This window comes from Hydra viridissima, unplaced genomic scaffold, assembly GCF_058129835.1.
Source record: "Hydra viridissima isolate aposymbiotic clone 2 unplaced genomic scaffold, HvirCarnegie_v1 scaffold_12, whole genome shotgun sequence".
Taxonomy (NCBI): Eukaryota; Metazoa; Cnidaria; class Hydrozoa; order Anthoathecata; family Hydridae; genus Hydra; species Hydra viridissima.
The window spans coordinates 5,480,379-5,502,622 of NW_028324311.1; the positions used below are offsets into that span (position 1 = coordinate 5,480,379).

At 27.8% G+C, this 22,244-nt stretch overlaps 2 protein-coding genes across 2 annotated transcripts; one reads left to right on the top strand and one right to left on the bottom strand.

The window, feature by feature from the left end:
- Positions 1-373: 373 nt before the first annotated feature.
- On the top strand, positions 374-18,163 carry LOC145193976 (conserved oligomeric Golgi complex subunit 4-like). The gene is made up of 29 exons (XM_090068137.1): positions 374-488; positions 710-792; positions 1,377-1,491; positions 2,952-3,002; positions 3,248-3,298; positions 3,430-3,505; positions 4,792-4,909; positions 8,330-8,405; positions 8,629-8,683; positions 8,769-8,870; positions 9,073-9,110; positions 9,298-9,366; positions 9,667-9,722; positions 9,870-9,966; positions 12,091-12,127; positions 12,249-12,361; positions 12,585-12,670; positions 13,347-13,403; positions 13,490-13,561; positions 13,911-13,989; positions 14,200-14,262; positions 14,409-14,462; positions 14,811-14,864; positions 15,230-15,322; positions 15,503-15,586; positions 16,018-16,119; positions 16,217-16,345; positions 17,577-17,668; positions 17,827-18,163. The coding sequence occupies exons 1-29, from the start codon at positions 399-401 to the stop codon at positions 17,867-17,869; spliced, it is 2,235 nt and encodes a 744-aa protein (XP_089924263.1). The 5' UTR covers positions 374-398; the 3' UTR covers positions 17,870-18,163.
- LOC145193975 (transmembrane prolyl 4-hydroxylase-like) lies at positions 18,068-22,185 on the bottom strand. The gene is made up of 11 exons (XM_090068138.1): positions 21,772-22,185; positions 21,393-21,471; positions 20,586-20,723; positions 20,145-20,224; positions 19,973-20,034; positions 19,831-19,865; positions 19,560-19,725; positions 19,388-19,445; positions 19,127-19,260; positions 18,823-18,913; positions 18,068-18,639 (listed from the first exon to the last, which is right to left on the bottom strand). Exons 1-11 carry the CDS (start codon positions 21,991-21,993, stop codon positions 18,337-18,339), a joined length of 1,368 nt encoding a protein of 455 aa, XP_089924264.1. The 5' UTR covers positions 21,994-22,185; the 3' UTR covers positions 18,068-18,336.
- Positions 22,186-22,244: the final 59 nt, after the last annotated feature.

Consider the following 22,244-nt stretch of genomic DNA (forward strand, 5'->3'; position numbering starts at 1 on the left):
TAATAAAAACCAGGTCTGTTTATTGCGCAATGTAACGGTAATTAATTTTCGTTAAAAATGAAAGTGTTTTGAAAAAAAATGGCGAATATTAGGGTTTTTAGTGGGATTTTTTACAACTTTGACTTCGAATTAGAGCACTTTCCATTGATTTTGAGACCCATGTTTTTATACGATTCTTAATCAGCATAAAATTCTCTATCAGAATCAATCATAAAATTAGGGGGGGGAGAAAGTCGAGTAGCGCCTATATATATATATATATATATATATATATATATATATATATATATATATATATATATATATATATATATATATATATATATATATATATATATATATATATATATATATATATATATATATATATATATATATATATATATATTATCTAAGAAATGAAAGATTTAAATTCAATTAACAATATTAACAATTTGCAAGATTATGAAAGTCTTAAAAAGGTTTATGATGAACTCCAATATCAAGAGGTTTGCTTTTTTCTTTTCAACAATAAACTGTAAGCTTAACATCTAGCTATTCCAGAATTCTTTGTTAAAATCACTGATTCCCATACATTTGCATCTGCCCTTTAATGTTTGAAACAAACTCTAAGTTTAAAGAACCATTACCAAAACACCTACTATTATTAAAAATCTTGTTTAAATCCCCAGTGTTATCATTATGAAATAATTCATCTTTTTCTTTCCAGAATGAAGTTGAGAAAGAATTAGAAGATATTATAAAGAAAAATGATCAACTTTTAACACAGTTGGAATCTGTGCCTAAACTTGTGTAAGCTTAATAAAGGTTTTATGTAAACATTTGAACTCTCACTGACAATTTTGGGATGTACAAATTTTTCAGTACAAAATTATAATGGTTTGAATCACTCTTTGGGATGTGATTTTGATTTTGAATTAAATCATTTTAGTGAAGAAATAAAAAATAATTATAAAAATTAAAAAGTAAAAAAAAAAAAAGAAATACAAAAGATATTGTAAATCAAAATTAAATCACTTTTTTTTTCACCTGCTCAATACATCATTAACACTTACTAAGTATTTATCCTTATTAGAGTAATTATCATGAAACATTTTATCGAGAAATTTTCAGAAGCATTGGTTGTGCTCAAGCTGTTAGCAAATGCATGTTTACCAGTTTTTTTAGATTATGTAGCATAGGTTAAATAATTTGTATAATTCTAAAAAGAGCAATGCATTTACAGTATTGGCACAGATTGAACTATGAGAAAATAGTTTATAGAAAAGTCAAAACAAACCTTAAAATAAAAAAAAAGAAGATAAAAACCTCTGTTTATCAGATATCTTTTGGTATTTTGATCTGTGCTAGTACACTTGCATTATGTCTTTTTTTAGTTCTACATTGGATATTTTAACTTTGGATGGAAATCAACTAAGCAACATCATCTCGAAAACATCTTTGTTGGCAGAAAATGTTAGTAGTAAAGTTAGGTTACTAGACTTTGCAAAGGTAATTTTTGCCTTTAAATTTTTCACATTCTTTAACAGAATTTTTTTACCCTAATATTAATTAAACAAGTTTACTAAAAGTAAGTAGAGCACTTGTATCTCTTGTGTGAAATGCAGAGGTACAAGTGCTTTGCATATATTAGTTGTTACCATATCTCTTAAATTATCTTGACAATTTTTTTTTAGATATATTAGAAGTAAAAATAGTAACAAGTAAACTGAACAATATTAATTGATAATAACTTTACTATATACAAAAACACATCACTTACTTGGAAGAATAATTTTTGCTAAATGTAATACTTTAGAGTTGTCTAATCGTTTCCTCAACAAGTTAAGATTGCAAAAGTTTATCAGGAAGTTGAACAAGTGCAAATTTTTAAACTTCAAACCAGCTTAAATGTATAGAAAAACTGTATTAAGAAAATGAAAAGAAATGTCCACCACACATTTTTACACCAGTACACGACCATATGTCTCTCCTCAACTATAAACTTAATACAATTATATCTTCTATTTTCTTGTTTTTACAAAATGTTTGAATGACCCAAAAATTAGTATCTTTTTTGCATGAAAAAAAAATTAGAAATAAATTATTTTGCATTAGTATTTTTCTAATAAAGTTTGATCCAGTGAATTTATGATTAGTTTTTAAATACAAAATTTTTTTTAAAAATGTTTTTTAATAGTTTCATCCCAAATCTAATAATGTACCAATTTTCAGTTTTCTATTGCACACTGAAAAGAAACCTGGGGCAAAACAATTTTCAAATAAAAGGGATTTTCATCAAGAGAAGCAGATTAATGACAAAATAAAAATATTCATGTTTGAACCACTTACAGTTAAAGCCTGAACTTTTGGGAAAAATTTATAGGAATCTTCCAGCATTTCAAAAATCAACAATCTTGTAAGTCCTGGCTTCTTCACATGGCTTTACCCTTCTTTGATTGTGCAATGTGCTTGCATAACCCAACAATCAGTTGTTTTTTTTACATTCAAATAAAAATTTGCTACTCCCAATTCCAAATTAAAAAGTAAATATTTACCCATTTTCCCAAATGCCATCATCCTGCTCCATGCTATTGAGTTCATTTTCTTTATGTATAATATTTATCTACGATAGGAATAAATCTTTATTAAAATGATATATTTATCAAGATATTATCTTCAGTTTATTTATCTAATTGATTAAGCATGCTAAGGCCAAAGCAGTATATTCAGTACTCTATTGCCACTAATGTTTAATTTGAAGATATTTTAATCTTTTATTAAAAAAGTGCTTTTGTACATAAATTTTCCCAAAACTGTAAATTAAAGTTGTTTAAAGTCCATGATATAGAATCTTTTTTGTTTATTGTTTGTTTTTGGATATTTTGTCAGCAGATAAATTCCTATGTTTAAGTTATTTACAAGTTAAGTTATATAAAAGTTAAGTCAGTATATGAGTTCCTATGTTTTAGGGTTGTGTTCAAGATGCAATTAAAAGAGTTGATGATATACTTGATTTAAAGGTAACTTCTTTTTGTGAGACAGACCAAATCAAAAAAGGAGACTAAGTCTTTTTTGTTCTCCTTTATTGATTTATTTCGTTTCATTCCTATTTCTACCTTATGAATTTCTGTCACTTTTTATTCTATTTTATTTTTAAAAAATGAGGTAATTTTTTTCTTAAATGACTTTTTTAGTTGAATGAATTTTTGAAAAAATAAGTCAAAAAAGAGAAAGTTTTCAAATTTTTTATTTTTTACTTGTTTAGTCATGTGTTGAAGGCGTTGAACGATCTTTCAAAAATGAAGAATATGAGCAGGTTTACATTTCATTAGAAATATCAATTAATATCTTTAATTATTATAAATATTTTGTTTTTATATTGTAAAATTACTAAAATATGTTTCGTAGTGGTTCTCATCCATTCCATTATATTTTTTTGTGTGTCAGGCTGCTGCATTTATTCACAGGTACTTAAGTTTGGATGAGCGAGCTCTTCGTGAAATACTGCCTGCTGACACAGAAGGTATGAATTTGTAAATTAACTTACAGACCTTTGTTTGAATGCATGGAGGCTTTTTCAGGGAAAAATTCCATTTTACTTACATTTTATGAAAATGTTTTTTTTTGATGGTCATGTTTGTTTAAAAAAAAAAATAATTCTGATTAATTGTTTTAAATAATGCCATCAATTAATTTTGTTGATTGCAGTGAATGGTGAAAACCATTTTACTCAAAAATGACTTCATTTATTTAATAAAAACTTATCCTAAGTTTCTCTTAAATAGATAAAGTTATTAAGTATTGAATAATTAGAACTAAAATATTATCATTAGCCTTTATTATATTTATTATGTTAGGGGAGACCAGGACTAGTTGGCTACAGGGGTAAGTTGACACACTGAGTTAAACTTTGGAATTTTCCACCAGAAATTTCCCAAATTCACATGGAATCTTCTCACTTGACTAATTAATCTTTCAGTGTAGTATCAGGGCTATAACCGCATGCTCATAGAAGTTATAGCAGTTTTTGTGTTTTTTTTACTAATTTTGTAACTATATTACTTTTTCAAAATAAAAAAGCAATAGCATTAGTTACAAGTAAACTCGAATAGATGTAGGTCACATGTGTTTCTCAATATTTCACATTTTTGGGGATTTATTAGACATTTTGTGAGCAAAAACCTTTTGGGGTTAGTTGGCACAATGACTGCGGGGCTAATTGGCAACATGTGCTAACTTACAACTTTTTGCATTAGCTGTAAATTTACTTAAGTTATATAGCACTACAGATCTACAGACATGCAAAATTATAAAAAAAAAAGTAGACAGGCCTGTAAACTCTAAAAATGTTACAAAAAATGCTGCTGATGCTATTTTTGTAGAAGAAAAGTCTATTCGATCAAACTTAAGGGCAATAAAAGTTAATGTCAAAAAATATTGTTGAATAAAAATTATCAAGAGTTTTCATAAAAAAGATGCACTTGAAATAGATGCTTAATGTTGCTAAACTTGTCTCTTTTTATATGGTTTGCCAACTTACCCAGAGAATATAGGCAACTTACCTTTTTCTTTTTTGGGGTCCCTTTTTGGGCCACCAATTATTTTTTTTAATGTTTGACACTTGAACATGCTTTCCAAATTCATATTCTTTTGAACTGCAATTTGATATCCTCAAAAAAGTTCTTCCAGTAATGCACAGAGCTCAAAAACTAAAACTGTAGACAACTAGCCCCAGTCTCCCTTATGTTTATTTTATTAAATTAAGTTTGATTTAAAATCTATTGTCTGCATAATACATTCAATTTTTAGAAAATGACTTAAGTGCTTCATTTTCCTACCTACACGAAGCAAAAGCATCTCTTCAGGAAGATGTCCGCAAAAAGTTTGAAGAGGCTGTTATAGCAAGAAGCAGGCAACAAGTTGAGAGGCTTGTAGTTTTTTTTTTTTTTTCCCAAATTTAAGGATTTACTTTTAAAAATGAATGCTTTTAATACTATTATAGGCACTTATGAGTTTTTCATTTAGAACATCAAAAAGCACTTAGTGGTATTTGACTCCATTCTCATCAAAACTATACATATATATATATATATATATATATATATATATATATATATATATATATATATATATATATATATATATATATATATATATATATATATATATATATACACTGTGTGACAAAAGTTATTGTACGCTAAGAAGAAAAAAAAAAATTCAATATAGACACAATTTTTCTGCTATATTTAATGAAAATTATTTATAATTTTTTTTTAATAGTATTTATTTTGTTAATTTATGAATTTTTTGGAATTTATATTGAAATAACATTAAAATTAGGCTCAAAATTTGAAAAAAGTACATTAAAGATTTTGGAGTTAAATAAATATTAGTGTACACTTGGCGTACACTAATATTTATTTAACTCCAAACCGTTATGTCCACCATTTTTCATACATTTTTGAAAATAAAGTAAACTATAAACACTTTAAGATTATTTTCAATTGTTTTAAATGAATTTTTTGGTTAAAAAAAAGTAAAATGAGCTCGAAACGGTTTAAGACCACTGTAGAAATTCGTAAGCTAATAATTAAGCATTGGAATGAAGGAAAATCGTTAAATTGTATTGCAAAAATTGTTGATTCTAAAAAATCCACAGTTTCTTCAATTATTAACAAGTTCAAAAAAACAGGAAAATTAGCTGATTTGCCCCGAAGTGGTCGTCCAAAAAAACTGAATAAGCGTGCTGAACGAAGCTTAGCTTCCACAATCAAGAAAAATTGTTTTGTAAGTGCCAAAACTTTAGCTTGCAAAATAGAAAACGATTTGGGGGTTAAAATTAGTCCAAAAACAGTCATTCGAAGTCTTAAAAGACAAGGAATAGTGAGTCGCGTTCCAAGAAAGGTTCCTTGTATTAGTGATAAAAATTGTAAGCTTCGATTAAACTATGCTAAAACGTACATTGATATGCCAGGCTCATTCTGGAATAAAGTCTTATGGACAGATGAGTCTAAATTTAATGTAAAAAGATCTGATGGTAGAATTTGTGTATGGCGTTCATAAAAAAATTGCTTAGAAAATGGAACTACAGTCCGAACATTTAAACACGGAAATAGATCAGTAATGGTTTGGGGATGTATGTCGGCAGCAGGTGTTGGTTGTAATCTTGCTGCTGTTGTAAAAGCTAAAGGACAAAATACACGATACTAAAATATAAGTTTAGTTCCCATAATATTTATCAAAGTGTACTATTTTGAAAGCGTAAGATAACTTTTGTCACCTTCTTTTTGTTACTTTTCTTGCTTTTTCATCAAGATATTAAAATAAAATTTTTTTCTTGTTCTGTTTTTTCAATTTTTGTTTAAATAATTATAAATCAAATAGTTTTTATTCAGTTTTTAACTTGTTCCTTGCATTTCTTTTATTCTAAATTAAGAGTTAGTAATTTTTTTAAAGTGTACGATAACTTTTGTCACACAGTGTATATATATATATATATATATATATATATATATATATATATATATATATATATATATATATGTATATATGTATTTGTATATGTATACATATATAAAAACTGAGAAGTGACAACTTTTTAGTACTTTTTAACTGATAGTTTTGTTTCTCATCAAAACTATATTTATATATACACTTAACCGCAAAAATAACGCAACACTTATAAATTCTACTTATTTTGTAAAACATTATGTGTTTCCTAGATTTATAAATTACAAAGATGATAATAATGTTTATTGTTACACCTTTTGTAGGTTTTGTTCCATTTCCCTTATTTAATTTCGAAATTATAGCAGCTTTCCATAAGTAGCATGTTTTGCTGTAATTAAACCTCACTTCTAAAAGAAAAGTATGTATTGTTTTTAAATTGTTTTAACAGTAGAATAGATAACTGTCATTTGAGCAACACATCTATTTGCAGTTCAGCATTCTAAATGAAATTTAAGTCTTGATGAATGTGTTGCAATTGTTACTTTGTCCAATGAAGGATTAACAAATCGCAAACTTGGTAGAAGATTTGAAGTGTCTCATACAACAGTCAGTAGTGTTCAACAAAGGTTTGTAGAAACAATGATCATGCTAGACGACTTGGCCTAGATGCTAGACACAGACCACGAGCTACCAATGACATGGAGTACTGATTTTTAATGTTTCAAAAATTGAGAGAACAGTTAACTACTGCACGAAGTCTCCAAATACAACTTGCTGAGGTACATGGAGCTGCTGATAGTCACGATACCATAAGAAGAAAACTTTGTGCTTTAAATTTATAAACACGGGCAGCAGCTACTGGTCCCAGATTGTCTTTAGACCACATATGAATTGGGAAATGCATGATTGGGGAAAGGTCTTATATACCAATGAGTCAAGGTTTTGCCTTGTAAGTTCTGATTGCTGCCCAAGAGTTTAAAGAAGACCAAATGAAAGATATTTTGCTTGAAACATTTGAGAAACCACTTTATATGGAGGTGGCTTGTTGATGGTATGGGATGGAATATTTTTAACAGCTCGCACAGAGTTTTTTATTGTTGATAGTGGATGTCTGACTTCTCAATGATACATAGCAGACATTTTAGAACCTTTTGTGGTCAAATATGATTTGATAAGTCAAAAATGTTTCAATTTAAGATGTATTAGTGTGCATTACAATAGTAATCATTTTACTTTATTTTGTTAAACGAAGATGTATATGTATATAAGTGTGTGTGCATTTATTTATATATGTGTATATATATATATATATATATGATGATGATGATGATGATGATGATGATGATGATGATGATGATGATGATGATGATGATGATGATGATGATGATGATGATGATGATGATGATGATGATGATGATGATGATGATGATGATGATGATGATGATGATGATGATGATGATGATGATGATGATGATGATGATGATGATGATGATGATGATGATGATGATGATGATGATGATGATGATGATGATGATGATGATGATGATGATGATGATGATGATGATGATGATGATGATGATGATGATGATGATGATGATGATGATGATGATGATGATGATGATGATGATGATGATGATGATGATGATGATGATGATGATGATGATGATGATGATGATGATGATGATGATGATGATGAGAAAAAAAACTATCAGTTAATAAATACTAAAAAGTTGTCACTTCCCAGTTTATTGGATATAATTGCTCTAATCAATAAACAATTAAGCAGTCATATCATCATAGTATTCTAACACCATTTAATATGATCTTTTGCTCAACTTTTACTCAAGGTTTACTTTGAATAGTTAAATCTAAAAAAACATAAATCTTCTCTTAGATTTTTCAAGTTGTTTCCATTGGTTGGATTGCAGGAGGAGGGGTTGTTAAAGTTTTCTAAATATCTTCGAGCTCAGGTACACTATTATTTTTTTAATTTAAGCTTTTTAGAATAATTTTACTTGGTATTAAGAAAGGTTTTTTTGTAAAGTTTAAAATTTAATTTTTAAGTTAATAATTCTGTAATTGTTAAATGCAGAAATACTACTTTTAAAGTTAAATTTCAAACTCTACATTTCAACTTAAAAGAAACAACTTTATATAAAATTATTATTCTCTGAAGACTGGTGTTGTGTTTAGATAGCTGAGCAATCTGAATTAAATCTTGACTCAGCACTTCGTGCTGATCCTAAAGGTAAAAAGTCTTTTTTTAGATCTGATGAATCATAAAGTTTTTTTCTCACTTCATGAGGAATGATTAATGCTGTCTTTCATTTTAGAGCGTTTGTCATCTGTTATTTTTGCTGGAACACTTACAAAATTATTTGAAAGTATTGCAAAAGTGGTTGATGATCAGCAGCCACTTGTTGACACATTTTATGGTAATAGATTATGAAATAATTGTTGAAAAAAAAACAATTTTTATATTGCTTTCTTGTAATTTTTTTTTGTGTTTAATTTTTCTCATTTTTTCAAAATGTTCAGGCTATCTTTTTTCTTAAGAGTTATATAAAAAACAAACTTAGAGAGTTAAAGTGTTTTTTTTGTTAAAAACTTTATTAAGAAATCTTTTATTATTTTTAGGCCCTGGTATGATGCTAACAGTTTTAAAAGAGTTACAGGCATTGATTTGTTTTTTAGTAAATAAATAAAAAATGAACTTAAGACACCGCAACAAAACTTCTTTATTACAAAAACTACTATTTTTATATTTCTTTTTTGTGTGTGACAAAAAATCTAATAATTAATGAAATAGATTTTATTGTGAAGTAAGTTGCTAGACAATGACATTTATGAATTATTTGGCAGGTGGAATGTGATATTCAAGCAAAATATATTTTTGAACAATTTTTCATATCAAGGGGTTTTCAAAAAGTGGTATGTAAAGTTGAATGCAAACTTTGTTATTTATAATTGTAATAGCATAGAAATTTCTTTTGGTACATCATTCTCATAAATATAAAATGTATCAGCAAAGCTTATACATCCAAGTGCAAAGGTTATACGTGTTAGTAATTTTTACTGTGATTAAAGCGATAATTTAACACAATGATTCTAATTATTAATAATTAATAATAATTAGTTTTATGTATGATGATTTTGTTGTAATAATTTTCCAAAGGATAATAGCAAATAATCTGCTATTTAAGTTTGTGATTTTCTCTTACATTTTCATAGTGTGAAAGTCTTGGTAAAAGTTCTGATAAACAAAAAGGATCTGAAAATAAAGACAGGTTTGTTAAAGATACCCATGGTTTTCAATGCTGATCCATGGTTTTTTACCCAAATTTAATTAATTTATTATAAACCTTTTTATGAATGCATTTATCAACTTTCTAATAAGATTGAAATCAATCTAAGTATTTTTTTTTTATTTGTAGAGTGGACCCAAAAGATTTGGACCTACTTTTAGGGGAAATAGTTCTTTTAAGTGCCAGAGCAGAAGTCTACCATGCATTCTTAAACACAAGAATCCAAGTAACAAAGTTTTATTTAAATCTTTATTTACTTTATTTAGTAGCTAAGATCAAAAATACTTTAAAAGCTTAAAAGAGCAGAACATATTTTATAATCTGTTTTAAGGAGTTTTTTTAAAAGAAAATATTTATAAATTGCAGTTGAAGCAGAATGTATTTCTGCATCTGGCCTTTTCTCCATAAAGCTCAAGTCGATTCTTTCTAAAAATTGATTAAATGGGGTTCAGTTAACAACTAAGTTGTGTATCCAGAGTCGTCATTATATGATAAAACTTATTTGATCAAGGTTATTTGCATCATGTTTGATGGCAATGTTGTCAATTATTACAATCTCAGAAACTGGTGCTTGGGATGAAGTTGAAACCTGAAAAACCCTTCTTGGGATATGATAATATACACCTCCAAGATTCTAAAAATGCAACAGCTGAAATTTGGTTGCAACATCAGAGAAAGAAGTTTTGATATTAAATTTTCACTTTTTTTAATTTGGTAATCTTGAATTAATTATCTTCAATTAATTCTATAATTCTTATAAATATTATAACTACAACGCTTAAAGAAATTTAGAATGAGGTATATACTAACAAAAAAGTATAGCTAATTAAACTTGAAAATTTTTTGAGGACAATTTTTAAAATTGTTTGCTATTAAAGTATACATAGATGATGAATGGCTTCATTTGCTTGCTCACTACACAGCCCCAATGACTTTAACATGTGATTCAAACTTATCATCAAGAGTGTTGCCCAAGCAGGACTCAACAACAAAGTTAAATTTTCATAACAAGTCATTGAGACCAATTGTTTTGAAAGAAACATTTTTCTCAGCATGCTGATGAAAAAAATCAACATTCTTAGGATTTTGTAACAGTCTGGTCCAGCAAAGTGATCACCATGGTATGGCTGCATGTAAATGTTTGAGGGCCAGCCGATGTGGAGTCACTTCACAATGTGGTTCACAACTCCGAGAGGAAGGAGAAATTCCAGTGGTGGAATCAAATCTAAAAGAAGGGATTTGGATCTGAAGTGTGAGAAGTGTCTGATCAAAAATAATTTTTTTTTCTCATTAAATTTATTTTAATGCAACAAAGCCAAGAGTTTGTTTAAGAGATTCAAAATGACAATTGTTAAAACTTTTAAAATTTATAAATTTTTTTTCTGAATGATTTTTTAATATTTTTTAGTTATGTGTTGTATAATTGGAGAAATATCAAATTACTGTCTGCAGTTTTAGAAAACAAAATATTTTTAAATATCTTTTTACCCTGTTTACATTTTTTAATATAAAATCAAAATTTTCTCAGATGCTTAAATTTTAACTTATACGACTTATGCCTCCATTGATCCAGCATTAATTCAACGTTCTGTTGTTCTTTTTATGGCATGACTGGCAGGTTTGACACTTAATTAAAAACACAATAATTTTATCGTTTGACGAGATAAGGCTGTAATAACACCCTTAGGAGAATCAAGAGTTCTTTTCTGCTACGTCCATTAAGTTACAGTACATTCAACAATACCAATTTTATTTAGATTTGAATTACACTTTAAATTTTAGCTATTGCATATTTGGAAACCCTAGAGGTGCATATTATCATACCCTATGAGGGTTTTGTTGAGTATTGACTTTATCCCAAGTCTCTGACACGAATGGCTATATTTTAACTTAAACAGGTTGTTATTCTGATTTAAAAAAGTCTCTAGAAAAAAATATTAATATTTTTTTGTTAATTTTTTGGTTTACTTCAAAAAGTAAAAGTTTAGGATTTGTAATTTGAAATTTTTTTCAATTCATAATCTACCTATGGTTTATCACAACTGCTAAAAAGAGTGTTTCTGTGGATACTAATTTATCCATCATGTAATAATGCACTATGTTGTCCACAAATACCTGGGAAAAATTTTTCTCCAAAATGTTTCAACCATTCCTTAGTGAAAATGTTTCAACCATTCCTTAGTGAAAATGTCAGAGTATTATAGAAAAAAAAGTTACAGCTTAAAATGTTTTAAATGTCCAATTTAAATAAAAATAAAACAAAAAAAAAAGAAAACCCCTGGGTTTTCTGACACTGCTTTCTATAGGTTGGTTAACTATTCAATTAAATATCAAAGATTGTTTGGTTTAGAATGATCTTGATGTAATGTACAATGGAAAACCTACTGGTATGTTTTAACTTATTTTTTAAACTTCTGCTGCTTTCTTTTTTTTTTAATCAAGTTGAATGAAATATCTTAATATGAATTCTCTCAAAATTTTTTATTATGATGTAGTATTTTAATTTAGATAATGAATTCTCTGAAATTTATTTAAAAAGCGGCTTGTGTCGCCATGTAGAAACATTGATGAGTGATTATATAGTTATGGAAAGCTATTTCATGAAACAGATGATGGTTAAGGTGAAGTGAATGAAATAAGTTGAATATTCTCTGATTTAAGTTCAAATTTTTTTAAATACCTGTTTCATTAAGTTTTATTTATTTTGTTGCATTTGTAGCTAAGTATAGAACCATATTGAGGATGCTACATTAATAATTTTATTCTGTAGTGTATTTTGAAAGGAATTCAATACTTTTTCACATTTATCTATCATATATTAACTATAACTTTTACTCATTTCAGGCAATCACAATGGATATGAGTGACAGAGATTCCATAACTTCAAGTGCTGTAGATGATATATTCTTTGTATTGCAAAAGTCTCTAAGGTTTATTATTTTAATCTTTGTTATTGGATTTCTTTTTTTGTTGATGCTATTTTAAAATATCATGGAAAAACTATTAGTCTATATATATATGTGTGTGTGTATGCATGTGTGTTTGTGTGTGTGTGTATAAACATTAGGTTTTCAAAAACAAAATTTCTAGAAAAAGAGGCCGAGTTGGTTAATAAGTTACAAATATAAGGAATGATTTTATTCATCAATGTATGCACCCATATTAGCTGTATACTTTTACCATTAAAATGACAATTTGTTCAGGCCAGTGGCTGTCTTCTTGATTTCAATATTTTGGTCAAAAGGTGTTTTGTGACCCTTAATATTGTAGACGGTGCTCATAGACATCCTAACAGTCTCCATAATACATCTAATTTTGACTCTGACAACAAGCAAGTCTGCTATTTGTTGTCTTTTAGTTTCCTGACTAAAAATGGTTGATGCTATCATTAAAACTACTTTTGAAACTAGTTTTTCAATCTTTCGCTCTAAAAAAGTTATATATGTATATATATATATATATATATATATATATATATATATATATATATATATATATATATATATATATATATATATATATATATATATATTGTTATTTAGTTTTTATTGTATAATATGGTCTTACAAATTGTATGAAAACTACATTTGATATTTTGGTTTATAGAAGAACTATCTCTGCAAAGAATATGAATATTGCTTGTGCAATAATTAACAATGCAAGGTAGTTTAAAATTTTTATCTACAAGGGAATCTGAATGAATACTTTTAATATTAAATATATCACTTATCTTTATGCTTTTTATATAGTGCTATACTAACCAGTGAGTATATGGATTTCCTTAAATCAAGAATGAAATCTGTTGGATTCCTTTCAAGCAGGTATGCCAAATACTTCTGTTTTTTCTTTGGAAAACATGGTTGTCTTGTTTTTATAGATAGTCTTTGCACAATAAATGTAAAACTAATGTAATTTACTAATTATATACTAATTAGCATTTCTGATATTTACAATGATTTTTAACTTTTAAAATCTATTTAGATGATTAAAGAGAAAGTACTTCCTTAACTTTAGAAAAAATGAGAAATTGCAATTTATATTTAAATTGTGTAGCATTTTAAAACATTAAAAAAAATTTAAAAAATCAAATTTTCCAATAATAAATCCCCTCAGTTACTTTGAAGTCATTTAAGTGGGGTTTAAGTAAAATAAAATAAATATATTTTTTAGTCTTGATATATCGGGTATGTTTCAAGGGAAGACTCAAACTAATAATACTGATTTGTTGACAACTAAGCGAGACTTCTTGGTATGAGACTTTATGATTGCTTTTTAAAGTCTATAGACTCGTGGTGTTTTCAAGCCAGTACTTTATAACTGATTTGAAAATGCCATGAATGTATAGAAATTAAGTTTATTGATTTTTTACTATATTTTCAATATTTTAATTTTTGTTGAATGAAATTTTGCAATTTTTTAAATGTGTTCAGTTATTGCCACAACTTTTCTATATTTTGAGGTTGTTCTTAACAATATTGACACGAGTTGTGAGTATTTGTCAAAACTTGTTGCAGACATCAGTGTGAGTATTTTTGAAGGGTGTTTTTATTTTTTTTATTTTGAATTTTCAAAAATTTTCAAACATTTTTTACATAAGTTTTATTTGAAAATTTTTTTAAATCCAAAAAAATGTATGTATAAAGTTTGCTCCATTTTTTCTACCTTCAGGAAGAGTTTGTTCAAAAAGTAAACAAGTTGGAAGTGGAACAATTGAAGCTTCAGGTTCATAATCTTTAGATCACACCAATCTTTATACAATCTGATTTCTTGTACAATCTGATTTAGCAATATTTGTATAATCTTTAGTTGCACTTTTTTGAGTTTATAAAAAGTGTTTGTTGAATTATGTGTGTTGAAAAATGTTTTTTGAACAAATCATTGATAATATTTTAACGCAAATTAGCACGTGATTAGAGCACGTGAATTTAGCACGTGATTATTTTTTACTATCAAAATGTTTAACTGTTATTGCTTTTTTTTTTCTTTCATTTTTCTGTTATAAGCATCAATAATTGCTCATTATGACATAGATACTATCATTCATATTCATAATATTTTTAAAATTTTTAGAGTTGTTTAAATGATTTAGCTTCTTGTTCCCAAGAATTCAAAAACATCCTTCAAGTAGGGTTTCTTAAATATTTTCGGTTGTCTGTTTATTTTAATTGTAATGTATTTGATAATATTTGATTGTTTATTTTCATTTTTTATTGTTTTTTATTGTTTATTGCTATTTGTTTGGTTTTTGGTTTTTTTATTCATGATGTTACTATTAGTTATAATTTTCCTAGTTTATTTGCTTTATTTGTTTATATTTTTTGATTAAAGTTTCTTTTTTGTCATTTATGATAACGTAATTTTTATACCGAAGAAATTTCATTTGACAGTCAGTAAAACTTAAAATTGTTCAATAAAAAAGGATTTTTTTTTCAAAGAAAACCAAAAAATATTTGCAATATAAATAAAGATTTTAAATACTTAAATTTTAGGCTGGTATGCTGCAACTATGTTCAAATGCTCTTCTACCCAAGATTTATTCTTTAATCGATGCTTATTTGAATGTTAAGCATGTTTTAACTGAGGTTAGTTGGTTAGGCTTAAGTATTTATATAATTTCAGAGATTAAATCATTTGTTTTGAATTAATTGAATACTGCCTTAACCAATAGAATTTAACGGCTAATTTCAATAAATTCTTACACAAGTATATTATTTCACTAGTTAAATAATCAAACAAATGACAGTTTGTGGTTTTTGCTTTAGGAAGACTTTTCTTACTACGAAGTAAATGATCCTTTTGTTCAGAATTTAATAGCAGCATTGGATAATAAACTCATTTCCCTAAAGGTATATAAGTTGTTGGTGTGCTTCGTCATTAAAGTAAATCTTGTACCTACACTGGATCTAAAATAATAATTAAAGAAATTGTCAATATGCATTTCTACTTAAAAACAAAAGTTTGTAGTTTTTAATTTTTAAATTCTTTAAAGAAGTTGAAAACTTGTCATGTGTAACATAGCTTTAAAAAACTTTTAGCAATGATAATGTATCTATAGCAATGCTTACCCCTCCCCTTCATTTAATGCTCCACAATATTTTTATATCTTTGTAGCATTTATCTTTATCAAAAAGTCTCCATACAAAATAAATGTTGTTTTTTATTTCTTATTATTCCTTTCATGAAAAGGCTTTTATGCAAGGAAAAATAAGAAATAAAAAAGAACATTTAACAAACTGTTTATCTGAGTTTGTTAATCAAAATTTACTTTTTTTTTTAGGATTGTTTGACAGCATCAAATTATGGTTTTGTGGTTGGCATGTTGTGCCATGAAATATCTACAAGATTGGAGAAAGTCATTATAAAGTGCAGTTTCAATAGGGTGATAAAAAAAACTTAATTTTACTTAAAAACATTTTTAGTATAAATATGTTATAATATTTTATCTCAATTTAAATAATTTTCTGTTTAATGTTTAGCTTGGAGGTTTGCAATTAGACAAAGATATCCGCTCATTAATTCAGTACTTGACAAATGCCAGCGAATGGACAATTCGTGATAAGTTTGCTCGAATTACACAAATTTCTACCATACTAAATCTTGATAAGGTATTATATAATAAGAAACAGAAAATTAAATACCTATAAAGTACTTTACAGCTGGAAAAGTATTTTATAGGTATTTAATTTTCATTTTAACAACATATTTTCACCTCGAAGTAGTTGGAAATAAGTTAGTTTGAGAGTAATATTTCCACAAGTTACAATGAGCGTTTTATTCAAGATTTAGGTAAATTTTGCCTAGCTACATTTTTTAAGTCCATTACCACCATTTTCAAGAGTTTTTCAACTTCATTTAAACCAGATCACTCGATGTTACCTTTTTTTTTTTTTTGTCAGACTTGCTCAGTAGCGCAAGTGTTGAAGAAATTGATGAAGATGTTGGACCAAAAAAAAAAGCAACCAGAGCTTACAAATTTTACACATTTGATCTTTTTAAAAAAGAAATACTTTTGCTTCTTTTTAAAAAAGAAATACTTTTGCTTCTTTTTAAAAAAGAAATACTTTTGCTCAAGAAATTGAGTTAGGGACAGTTACCAGACATATAATTAGAGGAACTTACTTACCTGCTTATAAGAAAATGAAGTTTTTCAAAAATGCTTGTTTATTTAAAACAGAATTTTCAGAAAAGAACTCCACTTAATTATGTATTAGTTAGAAATGCAAAAAAGTCAAATCTGTTTAACACCAAAGACAAATTTTTCTACACCAAATGAAATTGTAGATTGAGAGGCAGATAATGCTAAATTCTAGTTTGAAAATTTTATTTCCAAAATAATAAGTATTCATTGTAATCCACAATAAATTGAGCCACTAAAGTAGGAAACGAGATGCTTGCTGTAATACTATTTGGTTTGGATTTGTGCCCCTCACATCTTGCATTAAATGTATCACGTTATACCACAGAGTTTTAACATTCTTGAATTAACAAAGATTTACATGTAATCTTGTTTATGTACAACTACCCACTTAATATAAAAATACTATTTACACGCAGAATTTTTTTGGTTTAGTCAGTTCAGGTCACTCAAAATTGGTATCTGGAAGTACCAATTTTGAATGACCTTCCTGACTCATTTTTTAAATTACTCCAGCTTAAAATCTAGTCTTCAAAATGCTTATCTTAATCCAGCTTAGATCTAGTCTGCAAAATGCTTATCTTGTTATTGTAATTAATCCAGCTTAGATCTAGTCTGCAAAATACTTATCTTCTTTTTGTAATTAATCCTAACTTTGCGACTTTTGTATTGCTATTTTATGCTATTTATATCATTTTTAGGTAAATGAGTTATTAGATTATTGGGGGGAAAATTCAGGTCCGCTGACTTGGAGACTTACTCCCGGTGAAGTTCGTGCTGTTCTTGCTTTAAGGTAATAAACGTATTGTCTAAACATATTAGCCATATAATTATGAATCTTGTAACCAGATGTTAGTTTTAGAAAATTAATCGCTTGAGCATGCGCAGTGATTAATTTTCAAAATGAAATGGCAAACTGCGCATGCTCACGTGATAAATTTCTTTTTTCAGAAATGACTTTCGTAATGAAGATATTCAAAGATTAAAACTGTGATTGGACCGATTAAATATTCAAGGTGAACGAGTCATCAGTTACTTGGTTTTATTATCAAGTTTTTCAAGAATGAGTCGGTGAAAGTGATAACATTGAATGATTGCTTCTTTGAGGGAAGCGCCATAAAATGACGGAAACATTGTTTTTCAACCTCATCTGAAGGGATGTAAGTTAAAAAACGAAGAAAGGAAACCAATCTTTAAATTCCCATTTATTTATTGCAACACATAAATATGAAGTAAATTTGAAACTGAATATAAAATGTTATGAAATAATAACAACGAATATCTGTAATCAATTAGTTTTTTTTATTATTATTATTTTTTTATCAAACTTAAAAAAATATTCGAAGTCACTAAAATCTATCATTAATGTAAATACCTAGGTGAGCTATTTAAAATAGTGAACTATTTAAATTATTTGTGCAAAAAACAACGTAAAAAATGGCTAAAAAGCAGCTAATTACGTCATTCTTTACTGTGAGCGTTTGACATGGCATACTCCATAGAATACATGCTCAATTTGTCGACGGCATTTTTATACGGCGCGGTTATCCAAATATTCATTATCCATTTCTCTCCTTTTTTTACTTCGCACCCACCATGAAGACTGCGTTCTTCTAATGCACCTAGCCATCCTTTATAATCAACGTAGTGGTTGTACCATATTACTGCTGTTCCTCTCTGAGGTTTTATTACGAGATTAGCGTTATGGCAATGCTCCGAAAGATTGAATAAATCAATGGCTTCAGTGCCTCTCCTTCGAAATGACTAAGTAAAAATAATATATTCATCTTTAACAGACATTTTAAGTTTGTATTTTAATACTAAGAAATTCGAGTAGGTTTTTAATTGAAAATTTTCAAGTGTTATAAATATTTTTTTTCTCTTTGTGTATCTAAAAAATAATGATATTTTAATAGTTTAATATTTGAACTAAATGTTAAAACCTACCGAATCCGAGTAGGTTATGTTATCTGCGGCTGGGAATGCTGTCTCCCCTCCCTCCTCTGGATTGTTCAAGTAAATCATAACTGTGATGAACCTGAAACACGACACCATAAGAAATGGTTTCAATTTCATTAAACTAATTAAGTATAGAGAATAAATCAAATAAACAGAATAATTTAATACACAGAATAACTATAATCAAAAAAATTGTTCTGTTAGGTGTAAGTTTTTGTAATTCACAATTCTTTTTAACATAAGCTTTTTAAGTGCAAAATTTATTTCACTGCAGAGATGTTAATGAACCTACCTACAAAGTCTGCATTTATTAAACTGCATGACGGTTTTTGTATTTGTATGATGACAGCAAGGCTTATCAGTTGCCTTCTCAGTTTCGCTATCGTGATGAGCATGGTAATGACCAAGTGGTAGATAACGAACAACCTAACGAGGTATGCAAAAAACTAATTGAAACTTTTTCGAGCTTTTAAAAGAAAGAAAAGAGCAAGTTCATCACCTTTCGTGAACCTCGATTTAGTATAAATCAGTATAAGAAACTCCAATAGCAAACCTGTAAATGTTCGGACCCTAACAAAATTTTTTCGGGGATTTTCAGAAGCTCACCAAATCTAAAAAAGTATTTCATTTCTCAAAATAGACAAGAGAGTTAAAGTAAATTTTTCTCGTTACCGTAATATTTTTTCTTTTCAAATTTCAATATAACCAGTAAACCTGTGTATTACCTGTATCTGATCTTTGAAAGGACTTGATCATATTCCTTCGCCATAGGAAGCCAAACTTGATCGCTGAAGCGTTGTCTAAATTTAGGATGGTCACGCATTACTTGATTAAGATAATCTTCTACTCCGAGCGTATTCATCCCCTTGAATTCCTCCATTGTAACTTCACCTTGTTGTTGAAATTAGAAACTTCATATATACATACGCATATAGCACATATAGAGAGGTTAAAAAACATGCATAAAGTTTTGTAAAAATAATTATCATTACATACCATCTTCAAATTCTTTTAGTTGAAGGGTATCAATCCTAAAAATAACATACAAAATGAGATACAAAATGAGAAAGATAGCTTATTAGAAGGAAAATAATAGTTCCTAATTATTAATTAAAAAAAAGGACATTTATTCGCGTACATTGTTTTAACATCGGCTTCTTTGAAATATAAGAAATTGTAATTTCGACAGAACATGGCTACCTAAATAAAAATGATTTTTTTTTCCCTAATTAAGTTAAATGGTAATCAGTATTAAAAACAAAATTGGCGAAGTAATTACGCAAAGCAAATTCGACTTTTGCAAGAAATACCTCCTCCAAATCAATTTTTTGATCGTCGTTGAAATCCCAATTTTCAAACAGTGAAGCTGGTCCATTGCCTTTTCCCGCTTCTAAAATCGAATAAATTACACACTTTTTTTTAAAACCTAAAACATAGTTGAATGAGTAAAGTTTTTATCACTTTTGGTTCCAAATTTTATCAACTTTAAAATTGTTCAAAAAAATATTTTGTAATTTCCTTGTTTACATGAAAATAAGAATTAAGTAAAGTTCACTTTGGTTCTCGACATATTTAAGTATAGATTTTAATTGACACCTGTATCGAAAATAAAAAATAATCTGTTTGATTTAAGTTGGTTTAGATTAAGATGATTTACGTTTTAAAAAATGGTAAGTTTAGTAAATATAAACTTATAAACTTACAATATATATATATTAATGCTGGTGTAATTTATTGTAAAATGTATTCACCTTTGGACGGTTTAAACGTGTCTTCAGGTGTAAGGCCTCCACGAGCTTGACTGGTAAATAAACCACCGCTGTAGTTTGGGTTTTTCGCTTTTTCAAGGACGTGTTCAATCTCCTCGTCGCTCAGCGCGTTCGGTATTTCTAAAAAAAAAGAAATATAAAAATTTCTAATACTTGGAATCGTTACGTAAATATTTCGAATAATTACCAGTAAAACTTACATACAATAAAATATCGAGTCATTCGATATTTTTTTATATTTAACGCAATCATTCGATATTTTTTAGTATGTAACGCAATCATTCGATATCTTTTTGTATTTAACGCAATCATTCGATATTTTTTTATATTTAACGCAATCATTCGATATCTTTTTGTATGTAACGCAGTTACTTTAAATCTTATTGTGAATATTAATGAAATAAAATAAGTCTTTCAGTTTTCCTTTAATAATTTTTTATGATTTTTTAGTAGAAATAAAAACTATGGGCAAGACTTTTACTAATGTGACTTATATTTATGTGCAGGAAAGGTATGTGCAGAAAGGGTATGTGCAGAAAGGGTATGTGCAGAAAGGGTATGTGCAGAAAGGGTATGTGCAAAAAGGGTATGTGCAGGAAAGGTATGTGCAAAAAGGGTATGTGCAGAAAGGGTATGTGCAGAAAGGGTATGTGCAGAAAGGGTATGTGCAGAAAGGGTATGTGCAGAAAGGGTATGTGCAGAAAGGGTATGTGCAGAAAGGGTATGTGCAGAAAGGGTATGTGCAGAAAGGGTATGTGCAGAAAGGGTATGTGCAGTATCATTTTTTACCAAATAACAACGGTTTCAATGCTCTTGTGATCAGTTTCATTTCTTGCCCCCCGATGTTGTACACGTGTTCACTGCCGACCTAAACGTTGAAAAAAATTTTTTCTTTTTTACTAAAAAATGTTTTTTTATTTACCTTTTTTTTTTTAAAGATTTAAAAAGAAGAATTTTTTTACAAAAGAAAGAAAAAAAAAGGTAGTTTCATTTTTTTGAAAAATAAATTTAAAAACGCACAGTATTATGTAAAGTTCAAAATTTATTTGAAGACTTTTAAAGAAACAGGGCTGATTCAATCATAATAAGCAAAAAAATGGGGGTTGAAAACAAGTTTCTCATTTTATAACAATTGGTACAAACTATAATAATTTTAACAAATGAATACCTTTCCCGGATTCAATCTTGATAGAGTTTCGAAATGGGGGTAAGTGTTCTCTTTTTTCGGCGTCTTTTCTTCAAGAAAACAAGGCTCGTCCTCGTTCTCGCACTGCTCTTCATTTACTTTGTTTTTGCATGATCCTTTTTCATCACGATCGCAATAATCCTGATCGTTATTTCCATTACACAACAGGAAAAAGCTCAACAAAATGCCCAAGCTTATTCGCATCCCTTTAGACGACTATGGCTTAAATGATTTTAAAAAAAAAGTATTTAAAGTAATATGAAATAAGAGTTACAAAGTGTAAAAAACGAAATAAATTAATTGTAAATGAATTATAAATTTTCTGAGCAGTAACTCTAAAATTCCTTTAGAAGACAGAAGGCAGTTGATGGGTTGATTTAAGTAATAGACTCACTTGATGTTTCAGGTGATAAATCTTGGGTAAACCGATTGTTGATCTTTTAACCCAAACCGCA

Coding starts and splice junctions, on each gene's coding strand:
- LOC145193976 (XM_090068137.1), top strand. CDS start 399: ATGAAAGATTTAAATTCAATTAACAATATTAACAATTTGCAAGATTAT. Junction 8,684..8,768: donor ACTTCGTGCTGATCCTAAAG/GTAAAAAGTCTT, acceptor CTTTCATTTTAG/AGCGTTTGTCATCTGTTATT. Junction 15,587..16,017: donor ATAAACTCATTTCCCTAAAG/GTATATAAGTTG, acceptor TTTTTTTTTTAG/GATTGTTTGACAGCATCAAA.
- LOC145193975 (XM_090068138.1), bottom strand. CDS start 21,993: ATGCGAATAAGCTTGGGCATTTTGTTGAGCTTTTTCCTGTTGTGTAAT. Junction 19,261..19,387: donor TAGGGTCCGAACATTTACAG/GTTTGCTATTGG, acceptor ATACCTCGTTAG/GTTGTTCGTTATCTACCACT. Junction 18,914..19,126: donor AATAAATGCAGACTTTGTAG/GTAGGTTCATTA, acceptor GTCGTGTTTCAG/GTTCATCACAGTTATGATTT.